Source organism: Mesoplodon densirostris, chromosome 5 (assembly GCF_025265405.1).
Source record: "Mesoplodon densirostris isolate mMesDen1 chromosome 5, mMesDen1 primary haplotype, whole genome shotgun sequence".
Classification (NCBI taxonomy): domain Eukaryota; kingdom Metazoa; phylum Chordata; class Mammalia; order Artiodactyla; family Ziphiidae; genus Mesoplodon; species Mesoplodon densirostris.
This window is the reverse complement of record NC_082665.1, coordinates 123,717,986-123,735,972: the sequence shown is the minus strand read 5'-3', so window position 1 is coordinate 123,735,972 and position 17,987 is coordinate 123,717,986. Positions and strand designations below refer to the sequence as shown.

The window sequence follows — 17,987 nt, the reverse complement described above, 5'->3', positions numbered from 1 at the left end:
TTGTATCCTGCTACTTTACCAAATTCATTGATTAGCTCTAGTAGTTTTCTGGTAGCATCTTTAGGATTCTCTATGTATAGTATCATGTCATCTGCAAACAGTGACAGCTTTACTTCTTCTTTCCTGATTTGGATTCCTTTAATTTCCTTCTCTTCTCTGATTGCTGTGGCTAAAACTTCCAAAACTATGTTGAATAAGAGTGGTGAGAGTGGGCAACCTTGTCTTGTTCCTGATCTTAGTGGAAATGCTTTCAGTTTTTCACCATTGAGGACGATGTTGGCTGTGGGTTTTTCATATATGGCCTTTATCATGTTGAGGAAAGTTCCCTCTATGCCTACTTTCTGCAGGGTTTTTATCATAAATGGGTGTTGAATTTTGTCGCAAGCTTTCTCTGCATCTATTGAGATGATCATATGGTTTTTCTCCTTCACTTTGTTAATATGAGTATCACATTGATTGATTTGCATATATTGAAGAATCCTTGCATTCCTGGAATAAACCCCACTTGATCATGGTGTATGACCCTTTGAAAGTGCTGTTGGATTCTGTTTGCTAGTACTTTGTTGAGGATTTTTGCATCTATGTTCATCAGTGATATTGGCCTGTAGTTTTCTTTCTTTGTGACATCCTTGTCTGGTTTTGGTATCAAGGTGATGGTGGCCACGTAGAATGAGTTTGGGAGTGTTCCTTCCTCTGCTATATTTTGGAAGAGTTTGAGAAGGATAGGTGTTAGCTCTTCTCTAAATGTTTGATAGAAATCACCTGTGAAGCCATCTGGTCCTGGGCTTTTGTTTGTTGGAAGATTTTTAATCACAGTTTCAATTCATTACTTGTGATTGGTCTGTTCATATTTTCTATTTCTTCCTGAGTCAGTCTTGGCAGGTTGTGCATTTCTAAGAATTTGTCCATTTCTTCCAGGTTGTCCATTTTATTGGCATAGAGTTGCTTGTAGTAATCTCTCATGATCTTTTGTATTTCTGCAGTGTCAGTTGTCACTTCTCCTTTTTCATTTGTAATTCTATTGATTTGAGTCTTCTCCCTTTTTTTCTTGATGAGTCTGGCTAATGGTTTATCAATTTTGTTTATCTTCTCAAAGAACCAGCTTTTAGTTTTATTGATCTTTGCTATCGTTTCCTTCATTTCTTTTTCATTTATTTCTGATCTGATTTTTATGATTTCTTTCCTTCTGCTAACTTTGGGGTTTTCTTGTTCTTCTTTCTCTAATTGCTTTAGGTGCAAGGTCAGGTTGTTTATTCGAGATGTTTCCTGTTTCTTAAGGTGGGATTGTATTGCTATAAACTTCCCTCTTAGAACTGCTTTTGCTGCATCCCATAGGTTTTGGGTCGTCGTGTCTCCATTGTCATTTGTTTCTAGGTATTTTTTGATTTTCTCTTTGATTTCTTCAGTGATCACTTCGTTATTAAGTAGTGTATTGTTTAGCCTCCATGTGTTTGTATTTTTTACAGATCTTTTCCTGTAATTGATATCTAGTCTCATAGCATTATTGTCGGAAAAGATACATGATACAATTTCAGTTGTCTTAAATTTACCAAGGCTTAATTTGTGACCCAAGATATGATCTATCCTGGAGAATGTTCCATGAGCACTTGAGAAAAATGTGTATTCTGTTGTTTTTGGATGGAATGTCCTATAAATATCAATTAAGTCCATCTTGTTTAATGTATCATTTAAAGTTTGTGTTTCCTTATTTATTTTCATTTTGGATGATCTGTCCATTGGTGAAAGTGGGCTGTTAAAGTCCCCTACTATGAATGTGTTACTGTCGATTTCCCCTTTTATGGCTGTTGGTAGTTGCCTTATGTATTGAGGTGCTCCTATGTTGGGTGCATAAATATTTACAATTGTTATATCTTCTTCCTGGATCGATCCCTTGATCATTATGTAGTGTCCTTCTTTGTCTCTTGTAATAGTCTTTATTTTAAAGTCTATTTTGTCTGATATGAGAATTGCTACTCCAGCTTTCTTTTGGTTTCCATTTGCATGGAATATCTTTTTCCACCCCCTTACTTTCAGTCTGTATGTGTCTCTAGGTCTGAAGTGGGTCTCTTGTAGACAGCATATATATGGGTCTTGTTTTTGTATCCATTCAGCCAATCCTTGTCTTTTGATGGGAGCATTTAGCCCATTTACATTTAAGGTAATTATCGATATGTATGTTCCTATTCCCATTTTCTTAATTGTTTCAGGTTCGTTATTGTAGGTCTTTTCCTTCTGCTGTGTTTCTTGCCTAGAGAAGTTCCTTTAGCATTTGTTGTAAAGCTGGTTTGGTGGTGCTGAACTCTCTCAGCTTTTGCTTGTCTGTAAACGTTTTAATTTCTCCATCAAATCTGAAAGAGATCCTTGCTGGGCAGAGTAATCTTGGTTGTAGGTTTTTCTCCTTCATCACTTTAAATATGTCCTGCCAGTCCCTTCTGGCTTGCAGAGTTTCTGCTGAAAGATCAGCTGTTAACCTTATGGGGATTCCCTTGTGTGTTATTTGTTGTTTTTCCCTTGCTGCTTTTAATATGTTTTCTTTGTAGTTAGCTTTTGACAGTTTGATTAATATGTGTCTTGGCGTATTTCTCCTTGGATTTATCCTGTATGGGACTCTCTGTGCCTCCTAGACTTGACTATTTCCTTTCCCATATTAGGGAAGTTTTCAACTATAATCTCTTCAAATATTTTCTCAGTCCTTCTTTTTCTCTTCTTCTTCTCGAACCCCTATAATTTGCATGTTGGTGCATTTAATGTTGTCCCAGAGGTCTCTGAGACTGTCCTCAGTTCTTTTCATTCTTTTTTCTTTCTTCTGCTCTGCAGTAGTTATTTCCACTATTTTATCTTCCACGTCACTTCTCCGTTCTTCTGCCTCAGTTATTCTGCTATTGATCCCATCTAGAGTATTTTTAATTTAATTTATTGTGTTGTTCATCATTGCTTGTTTCATCTTTAGTTCTTCTAGGTCCTTGTTAAATGTTTCTTGCATTTTTTCTATTCTATTTCCAAGATTTTGGATCATCTTTACTATCATTCTGAATTCTTTTTCCGGTAGACTGCCTATTTCCTCTTCATTTGTTAGGTCTGGTGGGTTTGGGGTCTCCTTTTTGCAGGCTGCAGGTTCATAGTTCCCGTTGTTTTTGGTGTTTGTCCCCAGTGGCTAAGGTTGGTTCAGTGGGTTGTGTAGGCTTCCTGGTGGAGGGGACTAGTGCCTGTGTTGTGGTGGATGAGGCTGGATCTTGTCTTTCTGGTGGGCAGGTCCACGTCTGTTGGTGTGTTTTGGGGTGTCTGTGGACTTATTATGATTTTAGGCAGCCTCTGTGCTAATGGGTGGGGTTGTGTTCCTGTCTTGCTAGTTGTTTGGCATAGGGTGTCCAACACTATAGCTTGCTTGGTCGTTGAGTGAAGCTGGGTGCTGGTGTTGAGATGGAGATCTCCTGAAGATTTTCGCCGTTTGATATTATGTGGAGCTGGGAGGTCTCTTGTGTACCAGTGTCCTAAAGGTGGCTCTCCCACCTCAGAGGCACAGCACTGACTCCTGGCTGCAGCACCAAGAGCCTTTCATACACACGGCTCAGAATAAAAAGGAGAAAAAGTAGAAAGAAAGAATTAGTGGTAGAAGAAGTAGAAGCAGAAGAAGGAGAAGGAGAAGAAGAAGAAGGAAGGAAGGAAGGAAGAAGAAAGAAAGAAAGAAAGAGAAAGAAAGGAGGGAGGGAGGAAGGAGGGAAGGAAGGAAAAAAGAAAGGAGATAAAGTAAAATAAAATAAAGTATTATAAAATATAATAGTTATTAAAATAAAAAATAATTATTAAGAAAAAAAACGGACAGATAGAACCCTAGGACAAATGGTGGAAGCAAAGCTATACAGACAAAATCTCACACAGAAGCATACACATACACACTCACAAAAAGAGGAAAAGGGGAAAAAATCATAAATCTTGCTCTCAAAGTCCACCTCCTCAATTTGGGATGATTTGTTGTCTATTCAGGTATTCCACAGATGCAGCGTACATCAAGTTGATTGTGGAGCTTTAAGCCACTGCTTCTGAGGCTCCTGGGAGAGATTTCCCTTTCTCTTCTTTGTTCTCACAGCTCCCGGGTCTCAGCTTTGGATTTGGCCCCGCCTCTGCGTGTAGGTAGCCGGAGGGCGTCTGTTCTTCGCTCAGACAGGACAGGGTTAAAGGAGCAGCCACTTCGGGGACTCTGGCTCACTTAGGCCCGGGGGAGGGAGGGGCATGGAGGCGGGGCGAGCCTGCGGCGTCAGACGCCAGCGTGACGTTGCACCAGCCCGAGGCGCGCCGTGCGTTCTTCCGGGAAAGCCGTCCCTTCATCCCGGGACCCTGGCAGTGGCGGGCTGCACAGGCTCCCCGGAAGGGACCCGTGGGGAGTGACCTGCGCTCGCACACAGGCCTCTTGGTGGCGGCAGCAGCAGCCCCGGCGTCACACACCCACCTCTGGGGTCCGCGCTTTCAACCGCGTCTCGCGACCGTCTCTGGAGCTCCTTTAAGCAGCGCTCTTAATCCCCTCTCCTCCCGCACCAAGAAACAAAGAGGTAAGAAAAAGTCTCTTGCGTTTTCGTCAGGTCGAGACTTTTTCCCGGACTCCCTCCCGGCCAGCCGTGGCGCACTAGCCCCCTTCAGGCTGTGTTCACGCCGCCAACCCCAGTCCTCTCCCTGCGCTCCGACCGAAGCCCGAGCCTCACCTCCCAGCCCCGCCTGCCCCGGTGGGTGAGCAGACAAGCCTCTTGGGCTGGTGAGTGCTGGTCGGCACCGCTCCTCTGTGCGGGAATCCCTCCGCTTTGCCCTCTACACTCCTGTTGCTGCGCTCTCCTTCGCAACTCGGAAGCTTTCCCCCTCCGCCACCCGCAGTCTCCGCCCGCCAAGGGGCTTCTAGTGTGTGGAAGCCTTTCCTCCTTCATGGCTCCCTCCCACTGGTGCAGGTCCCGTCCCTATCCTTTTGTCTCTTTATTCTTTTTTCTTTTGCCCTACCCAGGTACGTGGGGAGTTTCTTGCCTTTGGGGAGGTCTGAGGTCTTCTGCCAGCGTTCAGTAGGCGTTCTGTAGGAGTTGTTCCACGTGTAGATGTATTTCTGGTGTATCTGTGGGGAGGAAGGTGATCTCCGCGTCTTACTCTTCCGCCATCTTCCCCGGAAGTCCTGTTTTTCCTAATTATTAAAGTAGTTCAAAAATAGGCACAAGTGAAAAATCCATGACTAAGTGATTGATTATAATATAGTAATGCAATCTTTATAAAGATTAAAATATTTATTAACATAAGGAGATGTTCATAATATATTATGAAGTGAAAACAGCAGGTGGCACAACAGAATATATTTAATGTGAAAGTAACCATTAACAGTGGTGGCCTGAGTGAAAGAAAGAGTATAGAGGGACTTTGTAAGGGACCTAGTCTTCTGTGCTTGGAAAATCTGTAGATGCCTTAAGTGCGTGTAACTAGCACCTGGGGGTCAGTCTTTACACTGCAGGCAAGAGTCAGCTATAAGAGCGGCTACAGTGGTACCTCAGAAGGAGAGACAGCCTCGTGGGCATCAGACAGACACAGGGTTGAAACCAGGCTCTGTCACTCGTGAGATCAGCCTCCTTATGATCGTGTCTCCATATATAAAATGGAGATACAAAGATCAATCTCTTGCTAGTTGGTTGCGAAGACTAGTATGTTTTTAAAGCCCAGCACAGGTTGGGTTTTCAGCACAAATCCTCCCCTCTTTCCCCTTAACTCTTAACTGTCCCTTCTGGTGGGCGAGCCTGGGAAACTCAGCCAGCCCACGACCGGAGAGCTGAGTAGTGACCGATCTAGGGCCCTGCCGCTAGTTAGCAGGAGAGCTGGGAACAGTACCACACTTCCCAAAACCTACTCGAATATTCCTCCATCAAATCATGCCAAAAGATGCTGGATTTTTGGATCTGCTGGTCATCAGATTAGGTGTGTGAGCTCTTTGAGCAAAAGCAGCTTTGTCAGAGCCGAGTGGCGCGTCTGCAGGCCGCCGTGGCATGAGGCTCCCGAGGGGCCGTGAGAGCGGCCTCAGATACTCATCCTGGGAGTTACTACTCTGCACCCTTTTCTAGTGTTAATTATTTTCACTAAATTCCTTTCATTTCAAGAGAATGCCATATCAGCCTATGTTATCATCAGACATGAAATAATATCTTAAAATGTCAAGTACAGTTCAAGGCTATTTTTATAACAGAACAAATACAGAGAAAAGCATCTCAGTTAAAAATTAAATAAAGGCATTTGTTTAAATGGTCCTTTAATTGAAGAGGTAATAAAATTGACTGGTTAGCAGTTATTTCCTTATAGTTCTGGAAGCCAACACTGAAAAAGTATTTGTCTTCTCAAACCTCTACCGAATTTCCCATGTCATTACCTCCACATAAGTGAGCTACGTGAATTCAAAGATTTAGAGACAGGAAGTGAAAATTTGTGTTTTATTCAATCTAAACTTTTCCTGTCAACTTTAGAAGACTTTTTCACATGTTCATTTTTCTGTTGCTATAGTCACTCCTGACAGTTGAGCTGAAAACCATTGACAGCAGGAACCTCCGTGGCTGAGTCAGGCTATTTTTAGGTTTGCCATCATTCACACGTAGTTTAATTGCACGTGGGTGAGCTGCCTGCACTGCTCTGATCTGTGAGCAGCTGGGCCGCTGCTCACCCTGCCTGCTCCCAGGGGAGGTGTTTCCCCTCATCTGTTTGGCATTTACACTACTTTCCGGCAGCTTGCCCTTTCATTGGTGGTTCACACAGACAATGGGAGGGTTAAATGCAATGAATTAAGGGAAATTAGAGTTCTGTAGCCCATAGGATCTTAGACTGTTGAAGATGTGGACGCCCAACAGGCCATCTCGCTGGTGCCAGGAGCCCAGACCCCATCCCAGGCCTTGGACTCTCTTCCACTGATGATCCTGCTGAAGCCACACTCGAATCGGTAGTTGGACTTCAGATCTGCTCTTTTATGGCACACATCCTTACTGATTTTGTACTTGTCCTGATGTTTATGTAAGAATTAGCTGTAAGAGGAGGCCATTTTTGAAAATCAGTTTATTTGCCTCTGCAAGGACTTTATGAATCTGATTTGCTGATGTTTATAAAAACAACGTTCAATTGATGTCTTTGGAAATGTTCAGCAAGTAGTTAACTAATGACATTTGAGAAACACAGAAGGAAAATGTGATCACCAGACAGCTTTCCCTCTGTCAACCACACTGTGATAAAAGCTTCTTGTAATTCTTTTAAGAATTTGAAACACTGCATTTAATTGTGGGTAGCATAGTCCTCTGTAGAAGGATAAGATGTACGTCACCTGAGGGTCTTGTTAAAAATGCAGATTTTTGACTCAGTAGGTCTGAGCCGGGGCCTGAAAATCTGCATTTCTAACAGCCCCCAGGACACCTGGTGATACTGGCCCATGACAGACTCCAGATAGCAAAGGAGCAAGAGAACTTACACAATCGGGGCAAGATTCAGTTAATGTATTGCTAGTGCTGTTATGCATCCGTAACCCCACACTGCAGGCACACGTGCAGGAGCTCTGTGGGTGGAGAGCTCACAAGCTCCCTGGCGACATTCAGTGCTGTTCTCAGCCTCTTTCCAGCCTTGCTGTCTCGTCGTGGAAGGCATTTTCCCCTGGGTTGTATTATCAGAAGCCTTGGAAGCATCTTCCTTGCACCAACCCTAGACTTACTGAGAAAAACTTAGCCAGCTGTACGCTACCTTACCCTTTCCTGGCTCAGAGAACACATCCCTGATCACGTGGCCTCAGTATGGACGATTCATCTTGCATCATTTTGTTTTCCATTTTATGGCTCTCTCCATTTTCCCACATGCTTTTCCAAACTGAATATCTTTCACTCTCTTTCTCTTTTTTAAAGATCATTCCCAAATCCTTTGTCTTTCTTAAACTGTGTCTGACTGCAACATCTGTTCTTCCCACCTCGTACCAGGCTGCCTTTCCACCTCCTCTAACCCCGGCCTCTCCAGCGATGGCCCAGGAAGCAAAAGACTTGTCCCCCACCTTCCCCCCACCTCAGTAGAAACAGGCTTGCCACCAACAGCTCGAAGCCTTCAAGGACTTCTTGGCCACCACAAGCGTCTCATGCTGAGCTAAGAGCTTGTGAGTGGAGAGGGGGGGCCTGAGGCGGAGGTAAGGAGGCTCGTGTTCACTGCCATGGCTGTGTTTCACTCCCAGCTGAGGTGTGGCACTTGACTGTCCCCAGTCCTCAGGTGGGCAAAACCTTATGGCCTGCAATTCACAAAGAACATACCCATCTTCCACCCAATTCAAAGGGTCTTGTCTGACTAAATGATGTTATTTTAGGATGATCTTAGCCAAACTTCTATCTCATTGCTCCCACATGAGACGCGGTGGTTACAGAAACCCCAGGATATTTCCTATTAGTGAGGTCCTAGCTGTGTTTTTGCTTTTATTTTTAGAAATATGTATTCTGGCAAAGGTGTCTAACTGTTACTGGAGCTTAGAGACCTTTTAAGTTGAAAAGTATGTGCAGAGTCTCTTCTGGTTGACCCGAAGGTGGCAGCCATATCGTGAACAGGATAGATTTTACCTTGAGGAGCCATGCTTCTGTGCCAGCCTCTGGCTGGCAGGGAGGGAAATCCTGAGAGAAGAATCAGAAACGGTTGAGACCAGTACAGATTTGGAACTCTGTGCTGAGCACACTCAGCTCACTTAAGAGAACTGTTTATTGACCCGAAGACTAACCTTCAGTGCAATACACGTTGTTTGCCTAGTCTTCCCTTGGGTTTTCCTATGGAGTGTTCCTCTCCTGGTGCTGAGTTTAGGGTCTTCAGCCATTCTGGCAGCTGGATGCAAAGTAGGACCCTTGATTGTATTTTCTGTGTGATCTGCTTTTTGCTTTTTAAGACAATACTGAGCACAAAGCCCCGGACTCAGTCCTGGACTCTCAGGAGACCTTCAGTGACTGTACTTCCCTTCACCCGCCCCTCCCACTTCTCAATCCAGGATTTGCTTGATTGGATTTAGTAGCCCTTAATTCTTCACCTGAGAAATCTCTCACCTACATCTATTCCTCAGGAGATAAAAATCAGCCCTAATGTTGGCGGGAAAGCCTCGCATTGGCCATTCAGCCAATATTTCCTAAGTACCTGGTCTGTGATGTAGAGACAGGCTCGGGGTGAAGTGGGTTGGGGTAGGGTGAAGTGGGGGAGCGCTTTTCAAATCGAGCTCAATGTGTATGGAAAGGGTGGACCACACTTCAGAGTAGGGAGACAGAGCGCCACAGAGAATATGCCTTGTTAGAAACGCCTAAAGGGACACGTGGCTTCACAGGAAGCAAGCACGGTCCTCCTGGAGCACCGGTGACCTCAGAGACATTGGCACGGATGGTGGGTTCCAAGTCAAGGGATGTCGTGAACCTACACCACCCACATTTGGAACCAGAAGACCTGGAGTCCAGGACTTGCCGTGCAGAACTGTGCAGTTTCAGAAAACTTTTAGTTTTCAAGCCTCATCTCTGGATGACAGTCGCTAGCATAAAAGATGAAGCAGGAGAGTCCATCAAGCGGGTGCTTGCGGAGGGAAGGCCTGACGCTTGAACAGCCTTAAGGTGGGCTTTGAAGAGAAGGAGGGTGTGGTGTTAGGAGGAGAGTAGAAGGGCCTTCTAGACGGGGAGTGGCATTGCAGGGACACCCAGAAATAGACACCACGGGTTAAAGGGTGAAGACTTGACGCCTACAAGTCTCTTGTAAACCTGCCTTCTCCCAAGACTGGACAACTGTGGCACACCCCCCGTGGGCAGAAATCCCTTTGCTAACAATGGTCCGGCCAAAGCCAATAGTGACGAGGTACAGGTCTGTCCCCCTCCTTGACTAATGGTCACTTCTTAAACCGCCACCACTCTCTGGACGCGTGTGACCCTAGGGCAACCATACACGTGCCCCCTCTGGTTTGTAACAGCCTGTGTATTTCCTGTGGGGCCGTCCTTTATTGTCAGAGGTCAGGGTGACTAAATCTCTGTCAGAGATGAGAGAACTCTGGGAGCAGAATCCACTTACCTGGGTATTTAAGGAACTGGGGAAAGAAACAACAACATACTAAGCAATAATAATCATAGCAAGGCAGCATGATAGACGTCGACCACTCCGATTATCTCCTCTAACCTTCAAGACGGGTGTCACCCGTGTGTTACTGATAGGTTTAGTGACACACAACTGCATCAGTATCATGGCCCAAGGTCATCCAAGTCCAGGCTGTTGGATGACCACTCCAGTGCTCCGGAAAGCTCTGGGAGAAGTGATTGGTGTTCACTTCTCTGGGAGAAGTGAAAGGTGACTTCCTGCCGCTGGCTGACCTCCCTTAGGTCAGTTCCACCACCAGATAAAGGGCACTGGCATCTCAAGGCAGTCGAGTCGCTGCCAGGACTCCATCCTGTGCCTTTTCATATCTCCGGCTTCCCCATCAGTGCCATATGCATAAATGGTGTGTGTCAGGAGGGCTCAGGAGTCCAGCCAATACGGAATCTGATCCTAGCTCTGTCCAGTCATGGGACCTCGCATAACAGACCTGGCATTTCTCAGCTGGGCTCCCATTTCTATGATAGGATGATGGTCCTCATCCAGAAGGGTTGTTGGGATAGTCAGATGAGGTAAGGTGGCTGTGTAGACATGGAAGCTCCCGGGTGTTGAGCTTCTGCAGTGGCCTGGGTGCTGTGCTGTTTATTTATGCTTCACACTAATCCTCTGGGGAAGGGTCTGTTATTACCCCTCAGGTACAGGGAGGTTAAATGACCCGCCCAGTTTCACCTCCTCTGTAGACAGATGTGAGTTCTCCTTTTGTCCCCTTTTCCTGCCCTTCTTAACGAATATAGGCTTCTGTTATCTTTGAAAAGAATTTTAGGAAATTGAAAAAGTAGTTCGTGTGCCATTTCCATTATCCTTAGAGAGAGACCCATTTTTGCGGCATTGACATTTCATTAAAAGTAATGGAGACCCCATGGGATTGTGATGTTGATGAGATTTTTGTGTAATTTCCACAGAAGCACTTAGTTTTCTGAGGTTTTCCCCTTTAGTTTCAGTGCCCCAACATCTGTAATAGGTAATGCTTAAATAGAAGGAGATTATATAGAACATAATCTTCCTTCTACACAGAAACAAAAAGAAAGGACCTTTGTATCATCATTTATATTATTCTGCCTCTTACTAGAAGGAAAAATGTGCACTAAACATTTCACATTTCTGCCTTCAATATTATAAGGTATGAAAAGAGATCATTATGTTTTTCTATTTGTACATGCAGTGCATTTGTGACTGAGACGTTATATATTACTAAAATGGTTGTAAATGCTGCCTTGAATCAGTTTATAGTGGAAGTGGCTAGGCAAAGGATTTCACGGTCAGTACTTTGTGAGGTAAATAAAAATTCTTGTATTCAGGACATTTAGCAGCCTCTGTAGGTGCCCTTTTGTTTTGACTTGGATTTCTGTACCCTGGATTGCACAGCTAGTCAGCTCAGTTGATTACAGGAGAGGTTTAGCCTTAAAATTAAGTGAACATTTTATGTGGGTTTTCAGGGGAGAATCTCCTGGTTTTCATCACCTTCAAAAAGGTGAACTTTGATCCAATCCAAAGAACCAGGCTGGGCTTCCCTGGTGGTGCAGGGGTTGAGAGTCCGCCTGCCGATGCAGGGGACACGGGTTCGTGCCCCGGTCCGGGAAGATCCCACATGCCGCGGAGCGGCTGGGCCCGTGAGCCATGGCCGCTGAGCCTGCGCGTCCGGAGCCTGTGCTCCACAACGGCAGAGGCCACAGCGGTGAGAGGCCCGCGTACCGCAAAAAAAAAAAAAAAAGCCAGGCTGGAGAACTGCTGGGTGGGAGTGCACTGCTGAGGACACCAAGGCTCTGGGCTCCTGTCCTCCCAGGTGCGCCCTTGGCCTTGGTCCCCTTTCATTAGAGGAACTGGATGATTTTGATCCTGTGTGACAAGTGTAAGGTCGGATCTTAACAAACAGCATCGCGAAACAGAGGAAAGCTTCAAGTGAGTTTTATTAGGGGGCGCTCCCGGGCGAGGTTCACTGGTCCGAGAGAAAGGGGCCAGAGAAGTCGCACCCGGGCGAGGGTTGGGCAAGATTTTATAGGGGAAGAAGGGAAAGCGGTGTGGTGAATCTGGGAGGGCGCAGGGTATTTCTTATTTGGTGGTCGCAATATCTGGTGCCGGTTACATCAGTCTTGGGACCGCTAGTCCCGCCCCTTGAATGGCGGGAAGGCTGGGCCGGGTGGAAAGCCCCCAGGTCAGTTCCTGGAACTGGGTGGTCCGGAATGTCTCCAGGTCAGTTTCTGGAACTGGGTGGTCCGGAGAGTTTGGGTCTGATGCAACCTGTGAATCTGATTGCGTTCCCCTGCCTCGGGCCAGTTGGCCTTACAACAGGTAGGCAGCGTGGCTGCTGTACTGAGTCGAGAAGTATTCCCCCCATTCACGTTCACCCGGAACCCGTGAATGTGACCGTATTTGGAAAGAGGGTCTTGACAAGTGTCATCGAGTTGAGACGAAGCCGGGAGGAGGCAGGAAAGAACACTTCTCTCCAGCCTGCAGGGAGCGAGGCCCCACCAGCACCTTGGCTTTGACTTAGCACCTCTGGAACGAGAATACATTTCTTTCGTTTTAAACCACCCAGTTTGTAGTCCTTTGACACGATTACAGCCACTGCTCACATTAACCCCCAAAACAGTAGAATAGACACACCAGGAGGTTATTTATTTTTTTCTTAAGTCAAAGCAGCCCAGAGGCAGGCCCCGGGAGCAGGTATGGCAGCTCCACTGTGTGCTGGGGCCCCGGGCGCCTCCCGGCCACGCCCACAGCGCTGGGCGGTGATCCTCACCCAGGTGCTTGCGAGGTGACCTGCAGGGTTCCTGCCAGTCTTTCAGGCAGCACGAGTGGGCAGCGTAAAGGCCCCAAAGGCACAGACGGAGCCAGTACCCATGGGGAGCTTTCCAGAGGCTCCTTCCGCCGGCTTCCCTTACAGCTCTTGGGCTACCGCGGTGTCACGTGACCACCGCTGGCGGCGAGGGAGGGCGCACCGCAACCTCTGGGACCCGCCGGTGAGGAGGGTTTGGAGGGTGGGGGTGGTGTTGCCCCCCCAGCAGCCCCGCCACCTCTTTAGACCTGAGAGACAGTGCGGCGGCCGTGAGGATCTAGGCTGTGGCTGCTGGGGTCTCAGCAAAGGAGAGCACAGGAAGGGAGGGGCCTTGAGAAACAGGGAGCATATCCCCACTTAGGCCTGAAGGACCAGGGTTTCCGTTACTGCAGCTTCCCCAGCCCGCCCTGCCAGCATCACCACTACCCCTCTGGAGTATACAGGCCATGGGAGGCTCACAGCAAAGCAGGGCGTCCACGAGAGCGTGGCTAGGCCTTCTTGGTTCATGGGATTTTCGGCCCGCACGGCCAGTGTGATGTGGTACGGCCTCAGGTCTGCAGTGGGAGGGTAAATCTATACACTTAAACTCGGGTGTGCAGAAATCTCGCTCTGAAGTTCCAGTCCCACCAACGGCCGTCTGAGGCCTAAACACTTGCCAGTTAGAGGCAACTCGATTTCCTACCAGTTAACCACCTTGTCTGGACCAAGACCCACAGTTCGTCTCCCCACTCTGTCTCTTATTCCTGCCCGGGTGGCGTCAGGATTCTGGTCTGTCTCACGTGTCCCTCTGTTACTTGAGGAAGGGCCTCTGAGTGCCCTCCGGGTCCTTGCCGGCCTCTAAGGAAGGCTCTGTTCCCGCATCTTTCTAGGCCTCTGTCCCCACTGGAGCCACTGACTGCCCTGTCAGCCAAGGCCTGTGGTCCTTACTGCTGCCGACTGTGGGTCCCACCACTACGTTGGAGACAGGAACCAGGCAGTCTGGCCAAGCCCTTTGGCTCCGTGCGATGTTCCACAGCAAACTCTCCAAGGGGCAACAGGAGACAAGGTCCTGCAGGGCAGGACATAACCTATCACAGTTGCTCTCTACAGATCGCCTGTCTTCCTGGCCCCCGATTTGCCAGGTGCGGCCTCTGTTACTTCCTTGGACGGGAGAACCCCCCGAGCTTCCTCCAGCTGTCCCTGTGCCCCTGCATCCGCTAGCTGAGCTTCCTCCCGGGGCCTGGGAGCTCTCCCCTGCTGCCTCCGCCTCCACGGCCGGAGCTGGGGATCTGCCCCCTAGTGGCTCAGTGGGGCAGGGCCACCGCCCTGCCAAACTGCCCAGGCAGCCCTGGGCCCCGAGCTCTGCCTTAAAACTGATTCACTTTGTTATAAAGCAGAAGCTAACACACCATTGTAAAGCAATTATACTCCAATAAAGATGTTGATAAAAAAAAATGCCTAGAAGATTTGAAAGAGAATTCCTCAAGTTAAAAAAAAATGTCATTGAAATTTAAAATTCAATAAATACTTGATACAATAAGGCTAGGCTACTCTAACAAAAAGATCCAACAATAATTCAGTGCCTTAAAGGAGACTAAAGTTGACTTTCCTCCCACATAATAGTCTGAGGGAATGTTCAAGGTAAACGTTGAGCCTCTATTTCATTTGGCCATTCAGGGATACACTATCCTCCAGGTCCTTGTTTTCATCTATAGGTGGGGTAGTGAGTTGTCATGCGTTCCAGATAGCTAGAAGGGACAAGAGAGAATGGAGGAGTTATGAATAGGCCTTATTACATTTCCATCCTGGAAGTGGTATACTTCTATTCTGTTCATGTTTTATGGACAAGAACTTAGACCTAAGTGTGCTCCTTGGTAATTCCTCTTCTCACTCCTCCCCAATCCACTGACCCCAGGCATACATTGTCCTACTTTCTGTAACCATAAATTACTTTGAATTTTCCAGAATTTTAAATAAATAAAATTATATGGTAAAAAAAAAAAAAGAAAAGAAAAAGCCAAGCAGTCCTGAAAACAAAGGCAACCCTTCTCAGTCCTCGCAAAGACCTACAGAACTGTCTCTGGTCAGTCTTCTGCAGTTGGTTGTCGTTAATGTCATGTTGAGTGGATTTTATGGTGGGTTTTTTGTTGTTGTTTTTTAATTGAGAGAGAACAAATTGTTACAGGCTTTTAAGGAAACCAGAAACATTCGCTCTCTAATTATATCTATTATTCCATTCCCATTCATCTTGCTCTCTTGCTTTGAAGCAGGCCTTTCTATTAGCCAGAAACTGCAGTCACATTTTCTGAATAAGCTAAGGCTGCTGTTTTTCTGCTACTTTCTGTAAGAGGACTTGTCAGTATGGTCTGTAGATTTATTCGTAGCGAAGGTTCTGATAAACCGGCTGGACTCACGTAGATAGCACCAGTCTTCGCCTTGCCCCTCGCTGGAACTACTCTTTGCAAGTAGTGAGGGTAGCAGTGCTCTGCGGTGCAGGTTCCAGGGATGTTTTTCCATGTTTGTTCAGTTGGTCGGTCAGTCAGTACTTACCGTGCGCCTGAAATGCGCCAGCCATTCTGCTGAGGGCTGGGGGTGTAGTCCTGAACCAGACCCTACGGGCAGTAATGGACCACAGACAAGCCAGCAGACTCCTGTGCTAATGTCGGGTGTGACAGGGCTTACTGTCGAGGCAGTAGAAGAGCTGGTGGGGGAGACCAGAGGGTGGCCTGGGCCGCTTGGCTGTGCTCCAAGGAGGCCGCAGGGGAGCCGAGGGTGGACCCCTGAGGGGAGCGGTCGGCAGGGCTCTGGGGACAGAGCCTCCAGGCCCCGGGGCAGGCAGGATGCCGGCCCCGCCTCTCCCGCCATGGACCTCAGGGGCCAGGCACAGAGCAGAGGAGCCCCGCCCAGAGACTGGGCCAGCTTGGTGCAGTGAATGACTGAGAACGGGGCTTGTGAGGCCTCGTAAGTAGGGTATTGTTAAGGGCCAGGAAATAAGGAAGCAGGTGTTAACGGAGGGTGAGCCTGCTTACTGCAGCGATCCTCAATGTGGTGCTCGGATGGTATCTTTGTAAAAACGTGTTTCAATTCCCCACCCCCCCAACACAGTCTCCTGCGTAGCGCTGGGGAGGGGGCTTCCACTCCTGCGCTCCCCTGAGAATCCCCTCCTCGGAAGCCACAGTCCCCAGCAGGGCTGGGTGCCTCCCTCAGGCGTGCGGTGGGGAAGGCCGAGGTCCCCTGCTTGCTGAAGCCCTTGGTGGGCAGCTCAGCTTGGTGAGTCCTCAGATCAGGTCTGGCTAAAGGCCTCTCCAGCAGAGGCCAAGCCTCCTGCAGGGCATAGGGAAGCAGTTCCTGTGAAGACCCTGGGTTAAGTGTTGCTGACTCCGTGAGCTTGTTCTTTTATTTTTAACATTATGTTGAATTGACAACATACCGTGCTGTTTACATTTTTTAAAGATGGTGTCTTTAATGTACGTCACCTGGGAGGACCTGGTCTTTATTTAGCGAGAGGGGTCAGGTAACAGCATTGAGCTCTGAGAAGTGTAGGAAGCCCAGCGGAAACACCTCCTCGCAGACGCTGCTCACCACATCTAGGTCAGCAAGGGGCGCCCTGGACCCTCTGGAGGAGTAAGACACGTCTGTCACCGTGAGAGCGCATCCGTGGGATGTTGGGGGAGGCTGTGTGTACAGGCTCGGTGCCCCCCGCGCTGTGCCCGGCACCTGCCCCATCTCTAGTTGGGCAGAGCGTCCTTGGTGGGAAGAGTTGCTGTGAAACTTGGCAGAAGCCTTCCCCAGCTTGTCTGAAGTGATGCTGTGACAGCAGATAAGTTACACCCAGGGCACTAGTTACAAAATGTCATTCTTCTATTTTCAGTAAATATTCAAGAAGTGATTCTACAAGAAAATTTGGAAAAAGAAGATCAAATTCTGGTTTCCCTGGCGGGACTAAAGCAGGTATGTCTGCTGCTCTGACTTTGTGTCACACAAGCCACCCTTGCAGTGCCTGTTGGGGAGGGCACCAGGGCACGGGTACCGTGACATCAGAGCCAGTGTCCCCTGGCCCTGCGTCTCCTCCCAGACAGACCCCTCCTGACTCTACCTGCTCAGGGCCCTGCTCCGCCCAGCAGTTACGTCTGACCAGCCTGCAGCCCAGACCGGTTTCTCATTTCCCACCCCTGCCCCTTCCTCTTAGCCAAGCTGTTCTGTTTGCTCCACATTGAAGCTGCTGTGGGGTGTGTGGTCCAGCTCAAGTCCAGTCACTCATCACGAATGTCCTGGGAGCACAAGGCATAAACGATCACCTCCTATAACAGGCCTCAGCCCCTCAAGGGCTGCAGTGACTCGACCCTTGAAGGACTGAATGGAACAGAAATGTCAGTGAAGAGATGTGGCCTGCGTTATTAGCCCTCAGCTGGGGTGGGCCCCTTCAGAGGCTGAGGGCTGTTCCGTGGAGCCGGGTGTGAGGGCACGTGGTGCTTCCTGCTCTAGGATAACCACCGAGGGCGTGACAGCCCATCTGCCCCTGTGAGAACCTGGCCATTCAGGCTGTAACGTCTTCCTTGGTCATTCGTAAGTCAGTGGTTTTGATATAGAGCTGGATTTTTCTCCTGTTCTTTCTTTCTGATGGTTATAAATTCATATCCACACTCTAAAAGAACAGTCAATGACAAGTCTGATTCAGATGTATTCGAGGTTTAGCGGACATTTAAAACCAAACTCATTCATCTTTCTCATGGATATTCTTCTTCTTTGAAAACAGATCAAAGACATTCTAAAAGGTTCCCTGCGTTTCAACCAGAGCCAGCTGGAAGCCGAGGAGAACGAGCAGATCACCATCTCAGATGACCACTACTGCTCCAGCGGCCAGGGTCACCTGCCCAGGGCCACCAAGCAGGTACAGGCGCTCTGAGAACACTGTCACATTAGCCTGGGACAGAAGGGGAGGGGGGATGCACACACATTCAAATTATGGATAATACAAGCCCACCAAAGTTACTTCACGTGACCGTGTGTGAAGTTCAACTGTAAAATACAAGTGACCTAAGCCAGGGGTGATGTACATAGCTGTGCAAGTTGTGTACTCCAGTGCCCTGGGCAGTGCCCTTCAGAG

The 17,987-nt window shown here is 47.9% G+C and overlaps 1 protein-coding gene across 4 annotated transcripts in view; it reads left to right on the top strand.

Moving 5' to 3' along the window:
* The window catches only part of TBC1D5 (TBC1 domain family member 5), a 545,992-nt gene that overhangs the window by 519,321 nt on the left and 8,684 nt on the right, over nucleotides 1–17,987 (top strand). For all 4 annotated transcript variants that reach the window (XM_060099476.1, XM_060099475.1, XM_060099477.1 and 1 more), the window contains 2 exons: nucleotides 16,752–16,831; nucleotides 17,637–17,771. In XM_060099476.1, the coding sequence (XP_059955459.1) occupies nucleotides 16,752–16,831; nucleotides 17,637–17,771 (215 nt within the window). The remainder of the gene's footprint in view (nucleotides 1–16,751; nucleotides 16,832–17,636; nucleotides 17,772–17,987) is intronic.